Source organism: Rhinoraja longicauda, chromosome 3 (assembly GCF_053455715.1).
Source record: "Rhinoraja longicauda isolate Sanriku21f chromosome 3, sRhiLon1.1, whole genome shotgun sequence".
Lineage (NCBI taxonomy): Eukaryota > Metazoa > Chordata > Chondrichthyes > Rajiformes > Arhynchobatidae > Rhinoraja > Rhinoraja longicauda.
Genome location: NC_135955.1, coordinates 87,270,067 through 87,285,466, shown reverse-complemented (window position 1 = coordinate 87,285,466; position 15,400 = coordinate 87,270,067). Strand labels below are relative to the sequence as shown.

Here is a 15,400-nt window from a genome sequence, read left to right as displayed (position 1 = left end):
AGCAGAGTACATAAAACAATACAGCACAGGAGCAGGCCCTTTGGCCTACAATATCCATGTCCACAAAAATACTCATCATTTTGCAGGATAAATTCTGGTAAATGCCCAGGCCAAATTGACACAGCAGCAGTGTACATTGTAGAGGAACAGGCCCTTCACTCTACAATTACCGAGCGAAACACAGTGCCAAGTTTAAATTAATCTCCTCTGCCTGTACATGATCCTTACCCCTCCTTTCCCTAAATATGGAGAAGCCCAGCCAAAAGTCTCTTAAATGCCTCTATCACAATGCCTCCACTACCACCCCTGGAAGCACGTTCCATGTAATGTAAAAACATTGTTATTCTGTTTTATAATAAATCAAAAAGAAGCATTTGATGGACAAAATGTAATTTAAGGAAATTAATATCAAATATGCATTACTTTAGATGTAGAAGGTGTTATATTTGAGGAGTGAATCCATAACTAACAAATCTGTTTGCAGGTGCAATATGGAATTTTTCTAGATAACTTCACAGCAAATATACTAATGGATTCTTTCATCAAAGAAGAGGACTATTCAAGTAAGTGAGAAAAGTTTATGGGTAGTAGTTGTATATTTGGAACATTTGTTGGGTTTGAGGAGAAACCACTACCTGTCTTATATCTCCAAATTATTTTTGGACCAATGTCAAAAATGTTCTAAGATCTCATTTTGAAATGATATAACATGCATTTATTATGTATGAATGGATAAATGAATAAGTTTTTTGGCCAAGTATATACACATACAAGGAATGTTCCTTGGTGCTTCGCTCGCAAGTAACAACACGAACATACAATTAACAATTAAGAATAAAGCATAAAACATTAAGAATACAACATTACGGTTTAAACATGTGAGTGAAATAAACCAGAGCAAAAAGAGACCACAGACTTTTGGTTATTGAGTAGAGCTACTACTCGTGGAAAAAAAGCTGTTTTTATGTCTGACTGTGGCTGCTTTGACAGTCCAGAGTTGCCTTCCAGAGGGAAGTGCTTCAAAGAGTTTGTGGCCAGGGTGAGAGGGGTCAGAGATGATTATGGACCATTTCAGCCTTTGGTTAATGAAGCCACATGTTCAAATCATTAGTAAATGTCAATTTATGAATGGAAATGCAGTACATCTAAATATCAATGTGAAGACACAAAATGCTGGAGTAGCGGGTTAGGCAGCATTCCTGGAGAACATGAATGGGTAACGTTTCGGGTTGGAGATCTTTTTCAGACTTTTGAATAAAATCTGATCAATATTCTATTACTATCATCATATTAATAGATTAATTTTAGAATATTATAGTTTTAGTTTGGAGGTACAGCATGGAAACGGGTCCTTCGGCCCATGGAGTCAGCCCCAACCAGCGATCCCCGCACATTAACACTATCTTATATACACTATGGACAATTTACAATTATACTAAGCCAATTGACCTACAAACCTGTATGTCTTTGGAGTGTGGGAGGAAACCGGAGCTCCCGGAGAAAACCCACGCAGGTCACGTGGAGATTGTCCAAACTGTGTACAGACAGCACCAGCAGTCAGGATCAAACCTGGGTCTCTAGTGCTGCAAGGCAGCAACTCTACTGTTGTGCCGCCTGTGATATAGATCAATATTCCCTGCCATAGGAAAAGAGTTCTCCCAAAGGCTGAAACTCTTTCACTGTTTTAGTTCGGGCAAGCAATTCTGAATTTTTGTCTTTGGGTTTGATAGATCAGTTGATCGTTTCACTTTTTTGTCTTTGTCTGCTTGGTAGCTCTCTCCCAGGTCTCTATCCTTTTGTCCAACTAAGATTAATATATTATCATTCTATATCGGGCAGACGCAAACCTTTTTTCTTCAATTTTACTTAGAAACAAATTCAAAGGATCTGATGGTCATCCTCCTTTTCACCCAACCTGAATTATGTAATTATTTTCCCAAGTGGTTGGTTGATGCTTGCCGCTACATATCCAGTCTAATGTTCACTAAAGGTAGACACTCAGTAACTCAGCGGGACAGGTAGCATCTCTGGAGAGAAGGAATGGGTGACGATTCGGGTCAAGACCCTTCAGACTGATGTCAGGGGAGTGGGCGGGACAAAGATAGAATGTAGTTGGAAACAGTAAGACTGGTGGGAGAACTGGGAGGGGATAGAGTGGGAAAGCAAGGGCTATTTGAAGTTAGAGAAGTCAATGTTCATACCGCTGGGGTGTAAACTACCCAATCGAAATATGAGGTGCTGTTCCTCCAATTTGCGCTGGGCCTCACTCTGACAATGGAGGAGGCCCAGGTCAGATTGGGCATGGGAGGGGGAGTTGAAGTGCTGAGCCACCAGGAGATCAGGAAGGTTAAGACGGACTGAGAGGAGGTGCTCAGCGAAACGTTCGCCGAGCCTGCGCTTGGTCTCCAGGATGCAAAGAGATTGACACCTGGAACAGGGGATATAGTCTATGAGGTTGGAGGAGGTGCAAGTGAACCTCTGCCTCACCTGGAAAGACTGGGTCCTTGGATGGAGTCGAGGGGGGGGGGGGGTAAAGGGACAGGTGTTGCATCTCCTGTGGTTGCAGGGGAAAGTACCTGGGGAGGGGGTGGTTTGGTTGGGAAGGGACGAGTTGACAGGGAGTTTCGGAGGGAATGGTCTCTGCAGAAAGCAGAAAGGGGTGGAGATGGGAAGATGTGGCCAGTAGTGGGATCATGTTGCAGGTGGCGAAAATGTTGGAGGATTATATGCTGTATGCTGATGGGGTAGAAGGCGAGGACAAGGGGGACTCTGTCCTTGTTACAAATGAGGGGAGGAGGAGCAAGAGCGGAGCTTTGGGATATCGAGGAGACCCTAGTGAGAGCCTCATCTATAATGGAAGAGGGGAACCCCCATTTCCTAAAGAATGAGGACATGTTCACTAAAGTTACTTGTCTGAGAAAGTTGAAGACCATCTAAAGATTTTCCATTGGTGTAAGTATTTAATAGTTCTATGGTTCAGAGCCATATTTTCCTCTTCACTGTACACTAAAATCGGTTTCCTTTGTACATGTGGAAAATTGATTGTAATCTATAATAAAATGCCCTCTTTAAGGCAGAGTATGTAACCAAGTATCAATGTTTTCCATTTGTGTTTTCATTTTGAAATGCAATCATTATACAATGGTTTTGTAATCTTCACTTCTGCTGCGTAAGTAATTAGTAAAAGAAATGTGCTTTGCCTCAATTAAAACTATTTTGTTTCTAAGTCAACTAAGAATGACACATGAAACTGCTGCTGTCCTTTCAGATGCCCTAGTTGTTTGCAATGAACTGATGCTCCAGGAAACGTTGGATGAAAATTGTACACAGCTTCTTTGCCTCTATGTTCTACATAAATATCTGCACAGTAAACCAGAACCGAAGGTACAATAAATTTAGATTTTTTCTCTTTATGAAAAAATGCATATTAATTCTGATTAGAAGTTTGACAGGGTAACAAGTTAAATATGAATTTATTTTCTATGAGAATTTAAATTCTGCCTATGTCACCACTTTCATTAGTAAATTGTATTTTGGCTGACATGTGAAAATGCATTGAATCTTCTTTATCAAAATGCTATTTCATCTTCAACTTTATGCAAAGTAACAAAGGCATAAAGAGAATCCACACAAGTATGAGGAAGAAAGGAACAGAAAGATTTGCTGACAAGATCAGTTGAAGAAGAGGTGTGAAGAAACTTGTAGCGAAATGAATGGAGGCATGATTGGTTTAAGCCAAGTGGCTAATTTCTGTGCTACATAAAAATAATGAATAGACCATTGCAGTATTGAAATAAAAACAATCTGGCATTTGAGGGTGGTGATGGAAGTCTTCTGGGTGGCCATTTGTATTGAAACCATTAGCTTAAAACTCCAACAATATCCAAGGATGTGTTTTAATTATTTTAGTCGTGGGTTTGCAGCTTAAAAATTTAGTAACATCGAAGGTGTGGGGTGTTGTTAATGGGGGGCCTGCAATTCCCAGTCAAGGGAGGGTGACAGGCAGTGAACGTGGGAGCCTGGAATTGGTGGTAGGTGCACAGGAGTAACTGTGAGTCAGGGTCTGATTGCAGGTGGAAGTGCCAAGGGCTTTTGAGTGATTGCGGTCAGGAAATCAAAGCATGGAAGGAGATAATCGGTCATGTACTTGGTAGGGGTGGAGGTCAGTGCTGCAGGGGGAGGTTTGACAGAATGCATCCAAAGGAGAACCTAATTTGTGTTCCCAGTGCTAGGCTGGAACCTACTCCAAGAAGGCTGTTTCAAATTCCATCACTGTAGAGTAAAGTAGACAGCACTGTCAAAACCTGGAATCTTGTGAACAATTTATTTCAGTATAAAAGCACAGTACACAGGAAATGGCGCCATTACCTGGGTTTCTGATAAGGAAATAAGCAGTTCATACAAACAGGATTTGTGGCAGAAAGTTCCAAAGTGACACAATTAGTCACTGAAGTCATTGTAATTGTGTTCCACTCCAAAATTTTGATATAGATCCAAAGGAAGAAATTAACGGTGCCTGATTGAATTTCTCAGCCACTGAATGCAGAGGTTTTCATAAATAGGAAAAAGTGGTTTAGCAGCTATTGTGTTGATGACCTTCAGAACTATATCAAACTGCAGCAGCCTGACATCTTGATTGTTATCAGCAGATAGGGTACATAAAACTCTAGATTGATTGAGTTTAAGAGCATTAGTCTGTAACCTTGATGGTTAAAGCTAGCAAACTTATATTCATTTTGTATGGTGCCCCAATATAAATATGCATGTCAATCCCATCTACTGATTCTTACTTTTTGCAGTTATGAGGCTGAAATAATGCTGTGATCCTCAGAGGATTAGTCCATAATCCGTTATGGTGTGAAAGCAAGCACAATCAAAATTAAAACCCCTCTTTATGTAACAATTATGGTACTTTTTACTTTGTGCATTTACAGATTAATCTTGACAATTTTAAAGATCTGAAAGACCATCAAGAAGCAATAAATCCCTCTCTAAAATTTGTTGGATTTTTATTGATTCTGTTTCAATTATGGATCAATTTTAATAATTCCATTTGTTTGTTCAAATGTAAAATTGTTGCTACAGCACATTTTTTACCTGGAATATGACAGATCATATTTCAAAACATAAACTATGGATCTTAGAGATACAATAACATTTGTGAATTTTGAATGTGTATTTTTGAGTATTTTCTGTAGGGAAAATCTTGGATTCCCATCATGGCTGATCATTCTCAATCAGTACCCCGTTCCTGCCTTCTCCCCATACCCCCTGACTCTGCTATCCTTGAGAGCTCTATCAAGCTCTCTCTTGAATGCATTTAGAGAATTGGCCTTCACTGCCTTCTGAGGCAGAGAATTCCACAGATTTACAACACTGACTGAAAAAGGTTTTCCTCATCTCCGTTCTAAATGGCCTGCCCCTTACTCTTAAACTGTGGCCCCTGCTTCTGCACTCCCCCAACATTGGGAACATGTTTCCTGCCTCTAATGTGTCCAACCCCTTAATAATCCTATATGTTTTGATAAGATCCCCTCTCATCCTTCTAAATTCCAGTGTATACAAGCCTAGCCGCTCCAGCCTTTCAACATAGGACGGTCCCGCCATTCCGGGAATTAACCTAGTAAACCTACGCTGCACGCCCTCAATAGCAAGAATATCCTTCCTCAAATGCAAATGGTATTTCATCGTTTTTGACTTATCAATAAAATCTGATTTGAAAGTGTTATTTTCATGTTATTTTATTTTTGATTTGTGTTTTATTCTTTCAGATAATAACAGGTATAACAGGTATAACAGGTATAACAGAGCTTTATTTGTCGTTCGGTACCGAAGTACCGAACGAAACTACATAGCAGTCATAGAAAAAAAAAAGAACACAAGACACATAACCCCAACACAAACGTCCATCACAGTGACTCCAAACACCCCCTCACTGTGATGGAGGCAACAAAACTTCCACTCTCTTCCCCACGCCCACGGACAGACAGCTCGTCCCCGACCGACCCGCACAGTCCCCGCACCGGGCGCTGAAACGTCTTGCGGCCGAATCGGGCGATGAAAGGCCCGCGACCAAGCCTTGCGCAGCTAAGTCCCGTGGTCGAGCCGCACCGGGCGATGTCAAGTCCGCAGCCGAGCCGCACCAGCGATGAAAAGCCCCGCAGCCGAGCCGCACCGGGCGATGATAAGCCCCGCGGCCGAGCTGCACCGGGCGATGTTAAGTCCCGCAGCCGAGCCGCACCAGCGGTGAAAAGTCCCGCAGCCGAGCTGCACCGGGCGATGTTAAGCCCCGCAGCCGAGCTGCACCGGGCACTGTAAAGTCCAGCGGCCAAGCCGCACCGGGATGTAAAGTCCAGTGGCCAAGCCGCACCGGGATGTAAAGTCCAGTGGCCAAGCCGCACCGGGATGTAAAGTCCAGCGGCCAAGCCGCACCGGGTGATGTAAAGTCCAGCGGCCGAGCCGCAGCGGGCGATGTTAGGCCCCGCAGCCGAGCCGCACCCCGCGCCGTGAGGAAGAGAAAAGTTCCCCCCCCCCCCCCCCCACACCCACCCACACCACCACCCCCTCCCACACATACACAACCGAAAAAAAAATATATATAAAAACCATCCCAACACCGACACACAACAAAAAAAGGGAAAAAAAAGACGGACAGACTGCTAGTCAGCCGCTGCCGTTAGGCGCCGCCACGTGCCTATCAATCCATCTTTGCCCCTGGTTGTCATTGAGACACACATTAGTAAAGATATTGTGAATTTATGTCTTATTATTTTATCATTCCAGAAATGTTGTTTATTAGATAGCCTTAACGGGAAGCATGCTCACCCCTCCCAACCCTTCCGAATTTGGCGGAAAGTTTACGCTTTCTCATTTCATTTCCGCCATTCCGATTTCGCCTCACATTTTTCCGCAAAATAGTCGGTAATTGTAATTTGTCAATTCAGCCGCTAGAGGTCGCTAGTGGTTCCGCGAGAAACCCCTTCACCCTGGAAATCTCCCCAAAAATGTGGCACCTCGGCTGGGCAAGGCAGCCAATCTCGACCTCATCGGGACTTCCATGGCCGATCGGTGGGTTGAATTTGCAACCTGTGGCCGGGGCTCTGGAACTCCAGCCCAGATGGAGCCAGCACATCTATCCCCATAGCCAATTTTCTTGGCCGGCTGGATAAACCTGCAAAGCTCTGGAACCAAGAGTGCCAGAAAATCAGTGGTGGAACTGTAATGAGTAAATATTACATTTAAGTGCAAGATTATATAATGATATTAATTAATTAAGACGGGGTTAAAATATAAAACACAGCAGAAAAGCCAATTACCACCTTTTTGGGCTGATTATCAATTAATGTGCGAGTTTACTTCAACAAGTACTTCCGTATGCTTAGTCGAGTCACATATATCAACTCTTTCTTCATAACTTAGTCATACATTTTATTACCATTGTTCTTTTATTCAATACCAAGAGAATTGGGATGTGTAAGGAAAAAGCAAAATGGAAAAAACAAAACACAATTTTTTCTTTATGTTGCAAAAAGTATCTCTTCAATAACCTTTCTATAAATAGCAGACTATACTCATGATAGGCCTGACATTGTACATGTAGTCCAAGAACTACAGACTGTTGGAAATAATAGTAGTTTTTCACACATGAATGTAGCGCAACGCGTATGCACATTTGGCGTGCATACCTTTTTTTTGCTGAAAAGTTGCATTACGCACCCTGTTATGAATTTTGATGTAAAATTCTAGATTTTGGACATCAAAATTATGAATTTGTAAAATCAAATGTTGCATGCTCCAAGAACAAAAGATTGCTTTTGCCTAATAATTTAATATGCATAAATAAATTCGATCACATTTATAAATAAGAATCTTTGTATTTAGCTTCTGTTGATAATATAAATGCTTTAAAAATATTTAAGATCATAAGGCATAGGCGCAGAAATAGGCCATTCAGCCCATCGAGTTTACCAAATTTTTGCCATTTAAAGTTTCCTTTGGTGCACTGGTCACTTGCACACGACCACTTGTTTCCTTGTAATGGCAATGATATCTGACTCATTGAGGCTAATTGCAGTACCAGCCAAGTTGAATTCTACCACCAGCCAAGTTGAATTCACCTAACTTGGTACAAATTATGAATTACACAAGTAGATAGAGTGATAAAGAAGGTGTATAGTATGCATGCCTTCTTCAGTTGAGGCTTTAAGTATGAGAGTCAGGAAGTCATTTGTAGCCTTATTAAACTTTGGTTCAGCTGCATTTGAAGTATTGTGCGCAGTTCTGGTCGCACCATTGCAGGAAGGATGTGGAGGCTTTGGAAAGGATGCAGGAGAGGTTTAGCGGAATGCTGCCTGGATTAGAGAGTATTAGCTATAAGGTGAGGTTGAACAAACTTGGATTGTTCTCTCTTGAGTGTCAAAGGTTGAGGAGCGGCCTGATAGAAGTATAGAAAATGATGAGAATCGTAGATAGGGTACACAATCACATTTTTCCCAGGATGGAGATGTCAATGACCAGAGAGCAGAGTTTTAAGCTCAGAGGGGGAACATTTAAAGAGGATGTGTGGTGGAAGTATTTTACTCAGAGAGTGATGGATGTCTGAGACCGCACCTGGAGTACTGTGTGCAGTTTTGGTCTCTAAATTTGAGGAAGGATATTCTTGCTATTGAGGGCGTGCAGCGTAGGTTTACTAGGTTAATTCCCGGAATGGCGGGACTGTCATATGTTGAAAGACTGGAGCGACTAGGTTTGTATACACTGGAATTTAGAAGGATGAGAGGAGATCTTATCGAAACGTATAAGATTATTAAGGGGTTGAACACGTTAGAGGCAGGAAAAAATGTTCCCAATGTTGAGGGAGTCCAGAACAAGGGGCCACAGTTTAAGAGTAAGGGGTAGGCCATTTAGAACTGAGATGAGGAAAAACTTTTTCAGTCAGAGAGTTGTGAATCTGTGGAATTCTCTGCCTCAGAAGGCAGTGGAGGCCAATTCTCTGAATGCATTCAAGAGAGAGATAGATAGAGTTCTTAAGGATAGCGGAGTCAGGGGGTATGGGGAGAAGGCAGGAACGGGGTACTGACTGAGAATGATCAGACATGATCACATTGAATGGCGGTGCTGGCTCGAAGGGCCAAATGGCCTCCTCCTGCACCTATTGTCTATATTGTCTATTGAAACACACTGCCTGGGGTGGTGGTGATGGAAGCATATATAATAGTGTTGTTCAAGAAACATTTAAATAGGCACGTGGATATACAGGGAATGGAGGAAAATGGATCATGTGCAGGCAGAGGAGTTTAGTTTAACATCAAGTCGGTACAGATGCGGGCAGAAGGGCCTGTACCTGTGGTGTACTGTTCTATGTCCTTTTAATCCACATTCTAACTCATTATATCACCATGTGGCAGCTCCTGGTTTATAGGAGCTGCAAAAATAAACATGTGCTGCCTGACCAGCTCTGTGTTTCCAACATTTTCTCTTTTGATGTATAGATGCCTTGTATATCATTAATCTCGTTTATAGTTTTTGTTTTGAAATGGCTCCTGCTTTTCTGCTAATGCTCATAACTCATCCATGGAAACTGGTCGCACAGATACTGTGCATCACTTTTTAGTGTTTTCACATTTAACTCACAATTGACTTTAACAATCAATAGAAGTTAATATCTAAAAATGCAAAGCTGTTTTGAGATTTTGGGATACAGCAGTAAGCATGGCTCTGACTCGCTCTTTTTTATAATGAAATGACTGCTATCAGCTTTGTACTGTGTCATGGTTTAGCTTTATAGATTCAGCGATTGTGTGGGAAACATTGAGCGCAATGCTGTTGTCAAATCAGTGATCTATTGAATACTCTCATAAATGAAGTGTAGGATCTCCAGACTGGATGTGACCTGCCCACAAGGTGGCTTTTTTAATGTTACAAACTGTATATTTTATCCACATTCCACACTTTGGCTTTTCAGTTGTCAGTTGTCAATTTTGAGATGTGGAGTTATTTTCCACTCAATACCATTAAATTCCACTTCATTTCAGTCTGATGCCTTTCCATAGACCCGAGTAGATTTCAATCAGTTTTGCATTAATGTAAGTGACTCAGTACTTTTACTTTATAGCTTCTTACAAGATCTTTGCGAGTCTGCATATGTGGAAGAGCTTAGTGAACATCCTACATAGTCGAGAGCAAATGTAAGAGTAATTGTTAATCTTTTTTCCACTCTCAGCTAGTGTGGACATAAATTTGAACTCATAGGAAACCCAACATGCGAGAAATGAATTTATAGATATGAATTTGCCATAGACTAATCTTAAAAATTAATTCAATTTAAAAAAAAAATTGTTTTAATGACCCGATAGAATTCTAACTGTCTGTCAGGCTTAAATTTTCACTTTCAATATAAAGATTTTCAAAAGTAATGCTGATTTTCTGACAAATTTTCTATTTTCTAGTGGGAAGATGAACGACATTTTGGTGCATCATTATTATTGTTTGGACTGAAACAGAACAACACAGTTGGTTTGAGCTCCCGGCTTCTGGGTCTTGCATTTCTTGGTATGTTTCTTGTAATTGTAACATTATGATTTCCATTGATTTTTAAAAGCAGTAAATTTTGAAATAACACGGTGCAGCCCTGTAAACAATGTGCAGCTTCAGAAACAACTAATTCTACGAGAACAGCGCACAGACGTGAGGCAATTTGCACGTGGTCTGGAAACCTATCACAATAATGAAAGGCTCGGATAGAGTGGATGTGGAGAGGATGTTTCCACTAGTGGGAGAGTCGAGGACGAGAGGTCATAGCCTTAGAATTAAAGGACGTTCTTTTAGGAAGGAGATGAGGAGAAATTTATTTAGTCAGAGGATGGTGAATCTGTGGAATTCTTTGCCACAGGCTGTAGAGGGCATGTCAGTGGATATTTTTAAGGCAGAGATAGATAGATTCTTGATTAGTACAAGTGTCAGAGATTACGGGGAGAAGGCAGGAGAATGGGGTTTGGAGGGAGAGATAGATCAGCCATGATTGAATGGCGGAGTAGACTTGATGGGCCAAATGACCTCATTCTACTCCTATCACATGAATTTATGACAATTTATATGCTGACAATGAATGTTCCACAATGTTACATAGATATAGATGGATGTATTATAAAAAGATTCAAGATGGGGCCTGGAATCAAAGTCACGAGTAGGCAGATCAGCAAGTAGAAAATCAGCAAATAACGAGCATTCGGTGTCTGTTGCTTTGAACTTCAAAAACCCCTGTCTGTACATTCATTTTCTAAAATAGCGTATTATCATTACAGGGAAAATTGAAGTATATAAAGGAATCCGTGCGGTTTATACTAAAATGCCCCTGATCTGGACCCCTGGATATTTGAATCGAGCTCTAAATGTGATGGAGGACATGAAGAAATCATCAGATGGAACAAAGCTTTGCAAGGAAGCGGTAAGACTTTAGATGTGAACTATATAAACATTATAGATTTTATTTTGTCAGTTGTTTGTGGGTGTTTGCCTTTAAGCTATATTGGCTATCTGTTACTATGATTTCAGCTATCCCTATCTCTAAACTTTTCCAGCGCTGTAACATACTGAGATTTCTGTGCATCACTAATTATCGCCTTGTTCATCCAATAATTTAAATGTAACAACACTAAAGTTCATTCCTTCAGCTACCAAACCCCTAAGCTCTGGAATTTGCTCAATAAAACTCATTGCCTCTCTACCTGTCTTTCCCTTATTAAAATGCTTCTTGGAACTTATCTCTTTGACCAGGCCTTTGGCCCAGTGGGTGAACACAATAAATTGGTGTTAAATTACATTTTTGTGATATGCATGCAGTTTTTTTGCCACATAAAAGGCAATTTTTAATGGGGCATGAGTTGATGAATGATTACATCATTCTCTACTTGAAATGGGTCTCAACTTGGCAAGTGACAGTCAGACTCGTCAGAGAACGAGGAAGGGGGCGGGATGGGGAGAGAGAGGGAAAGCAATGGTTACTTAAAGTTAGAGATGTTAATATTCAGACCAATGAGGTGTAAGCTGCCCAAGCAAAATATGAGGTGCTGTTCCTCCAATTTGCACCGAGAGGAGGAGGCCCAGGGCAGAAAGGTCAGTGTGGGAATGGGAGGGGGAGTTAAAGTGTTTAGCAACCGGCTAAATAAATTAAGAGCAAGGACTAGCTCTGCTACGTGGAGGAGAGTGTTGGTAGAGGAAAAATTGGCTGGTTAAATAAGGACCAGCTCTGCTAGTTGGAGAAAAATCAAATTAGAATTAATGTTCAGGGTTTGTCTAAATTTTAGTCAAAAACTTTTGCTATGCCCCATGAAAATTTCAATCAATTTTGCATAAATGTATTCAGTTTTTATTTTTTAGCTTCTTATAAGATCCTTTTGCTTCTGCATAGATAGAAGGGCTTGGTGAGCATTCCATATTGTCTTGTGAACAAATTTTAAAGTAATTATTAGTCTTATCTTCATTCTCACCTAATGTGAGGACATACATTTTAGTTCATGGGAAACTCCACATACAAGAAATGAAAAAAAAATACAGTGCTGGAGTAACTCGTCGGTTCAGGCAGTATCTCTGGAGAACATGGATAGGTGACATATCACGTCGAGAACACTTCTTCAGATCCATGTTCTTCAGAGATCCTGCCAGATCCTTGCGTTATTCCAGCATTTTACATCTATTTTTGCAAACCAGCATCTGCAGTTCTTTATGCCTCCAGACAAGCAAGTAGAAATTTAGCACTGCATTTTTACCATATTTTAAATGCTGTGTGGAGAAATTGATTTTCTGCGCACTGCACTTATCAAGACTCTGGAGTTGCAACATGTATTTTATCGAAAGATAATACTGAAGAGTCTATGTGAATATTTTTTTTATGGTCCTGGAAAATGCTTCAAATTACAACAGCAATGATAATCCATTGAGGATTCAATTTTGAAATCTTATTTGCAGCTTTTATGGCAAGTTAACGCAAACAACAAAATAATTCCATCTTTAGGCATGATGAGCTCTTTGCTTAAATATCCTCCACCCACTCATCTTGAAAGTGAAGCTTAGTTAGATAATATTGCACAACCTTGGCACATAGCAAATGTTGTCATGACATTTCAGCTATACCGAGGAGACTGTGGCTTCTTATTGAACTCAAAAGTTCCTTATCGTTCAATAGCACATGTGAGAGTATTGTGGACTTGGAGTATCTGCCAAAAGTCATTTCCCATTTTTATTTAGGACCAACAAAATATTTTTTTTATATGCTGCCATTCCTTTTTAAAGTGAGGTCTAGCCATAAATAGAATTCATTAGTTACTCAATCTCATATAAAGGAAATCTGTAAATATCAGTTCTGATGAAGGGTCATGGATCTGAAATATTAACTGTTTCCCTTTCCTAGATGCTGTCTGACTTGCTGACCGTTTCTAAAATTGTCCATTTTTCAGATAGAGTTTGCATGTTCTTTGAGGAGCACCTAGGTTTCTCCTGGGTGCTCCAGTTTCCTCCCACATCCCAAAGATTTTCAAGTTAATAGGCTAATTGGCTACCATCAATTTCCCTACGCATGTTGGTGAGTGTAGAAACTGAGGGAAATTGACGGAGACTGAATGGACATTCGCATTGTATTGGTATAAATAGGTTCATGGTGGTTGGTGCAGCCTTGGTTGGTCTATGGACTGTTTTCATGCTGTGTAACAAATTTTGGATTTAATTACCAGTGGAAAATGATCGACCCAGAATAATTAGTTTGGAAGGTCAAAGGGTTTGAGAAGATTTACAAGCGAGAAAAACAAAAGCAGATGGATGTTAACTGTTGCCAATGCTGAATGGAAAATATATTTCATGAGTTCTGTTGAAGTAGTTGAGGGTGAAGCTGAATGAAACCCAGGAATCTTTGTCTCGAGTAAGGAGTCTTGGTAATTTGCAAAATCTGAAACAGTAATTGCAAATGCTGACTTGTTACCCGGGGAAATCACAGGAGATTTATTCTCATGTTTTGCAGGTGGATACCATGGCAACCATATTGGAGGCAGCAGCATTAGAGACGAGTGAATCCACCGTGACAGAAGAATCCGAGGAAACAAAGGAAGAAGATAAACTTACTGAGGAGGATTACAATGAAAGATCAAATCTTGCAGGCTATTTGAACAAATTTAAGGTATGTAGAATATTGATTAAAAACATTTTAAGGAAAAGTTGGTGAATTTCTAATACAAAATATAATGGCATATGATTATCACCATTGGCAACCCCCTGGGATCAAGGATCACTTGTGTTGTGATGAAGGTGATGTGGAACAAGCGTATTGCCATGGGTGTAGTTGAAGGTGCGTGATAGGATGGATGGAGTATGTGTAGTTTGGGAGGAGATGCTCTCCACCTGCTGTTGACACCATGTTACTCTGTGCTCCCGATGAATGAACCCATTACATATTTTGAGCAGACATGAGCCACGGATTTCCTATGAGCCAATGGTAATATTACACTTTTGCAAAAAGGTTCTCGGAACATCCTTCGATTTCTACCTCGGCCAAACGTCAAAAATCTCAGCAACTTATCAAAAATTGCAGCAGGATCTTGAACAGTTAGGCAAGTGGACTGAGCAATGGTTGAACGTTATTTAATGATAGAGTTGAATGCAGATAAGTGCTAGGTGTTGCATTTTGGGATGTCAAACAAGGGCAGCACTTACACAGTAAATGGCAGGCCCCTGGGGAGTGTTGTAGAACAGAGGGATTTAGAAGTGCAGGCAAAAAGTTCCTTGAAAGTCGTAATACAGATAGATAGGGTGGTCAAGAAGACCTTTGGTTCATTGACCTTCATCAGCCAGGGTATTGTGTATAGAGGCTGAGATGTTATGTTACCATTGTACAAGTCATTAGTAAGGCCATATTTGGAGCATTGTGTTCAGTTTTGGTCTCCCTGTTATAGGAAGGATGTTGTTAAGCTGGGAAGAGTCCAGAGAAGATTTATGAAGATGTTCCCAGGAGTTGAGGACCTCGGCTATCGAGAAAGGTGAGACAGGCTAGGGAGGATGAGGCATGATCTTATGGAGGTGTATAACATCACGAAGGGAATAGATAAGGTGTATGCACAGATTTAAGGTGAGAGGGTAAAAAGTTTAATTGGAACCCGAGGGGCAACTTTTTCCACACAGCGAGTGGTGGGTATATGGAACGAACTGCCAGAGAATATAGGGTGCTATACCAACATTTAAAAGGCATTTGGACAAGTACATGGAAAGGAAAGGTTTAGAGGGATATGGGCCACATGCAGGCAGGTAGGACTAGTATAGTTGGGGCATCTTGGCTGACATGGGAAAGTTAGGCTGAAGAGCCTGTTTACAATGCTCTATGACTTGTCCAGATGGGGCTCGGAAGTAGAGTGCCTGT

General features: G+C 40.9%; 1 protein-coding gene across 2 annotated transcripts in view; it reads left to right on the top strand.

Annotated features, from left to right (window-relative positions):
• The window catches only part of mrps27 (mitochondrial ribosomal protein S27), a 72,555-nt gene that overhangs the window by 47,475 nt on the left and 9,680 nt on the right, over positions 1 to 15,400 (top strand). For both annotated transcript variants that reach the window (XM_078397063.1, XM_078397064.1), the window contains exons 6-10: positions 485 to 563; positions 3,269 to 3,384; positions 10,449 to 10,551; positions 11,304 to 11,446; positions 14,012 to 14,167. In XM_078397063.1, the coding sequence (XP_078253189.1) occupies positions 485 to 563; positions 3,269 to 3,384; positions 10,449 to 10,551; positions 11,304 to 11,446; positions 14,012 to 14,167 (597 nt within the window). The remainder of the gene's footprint in view (positions 1 to 484; positions 564 to 3,268; positions 3,385 to 10,448; positions 10,552 to 11,303; positions 11,447 to 14,011; positions 14,168 to 15,400) is intronic.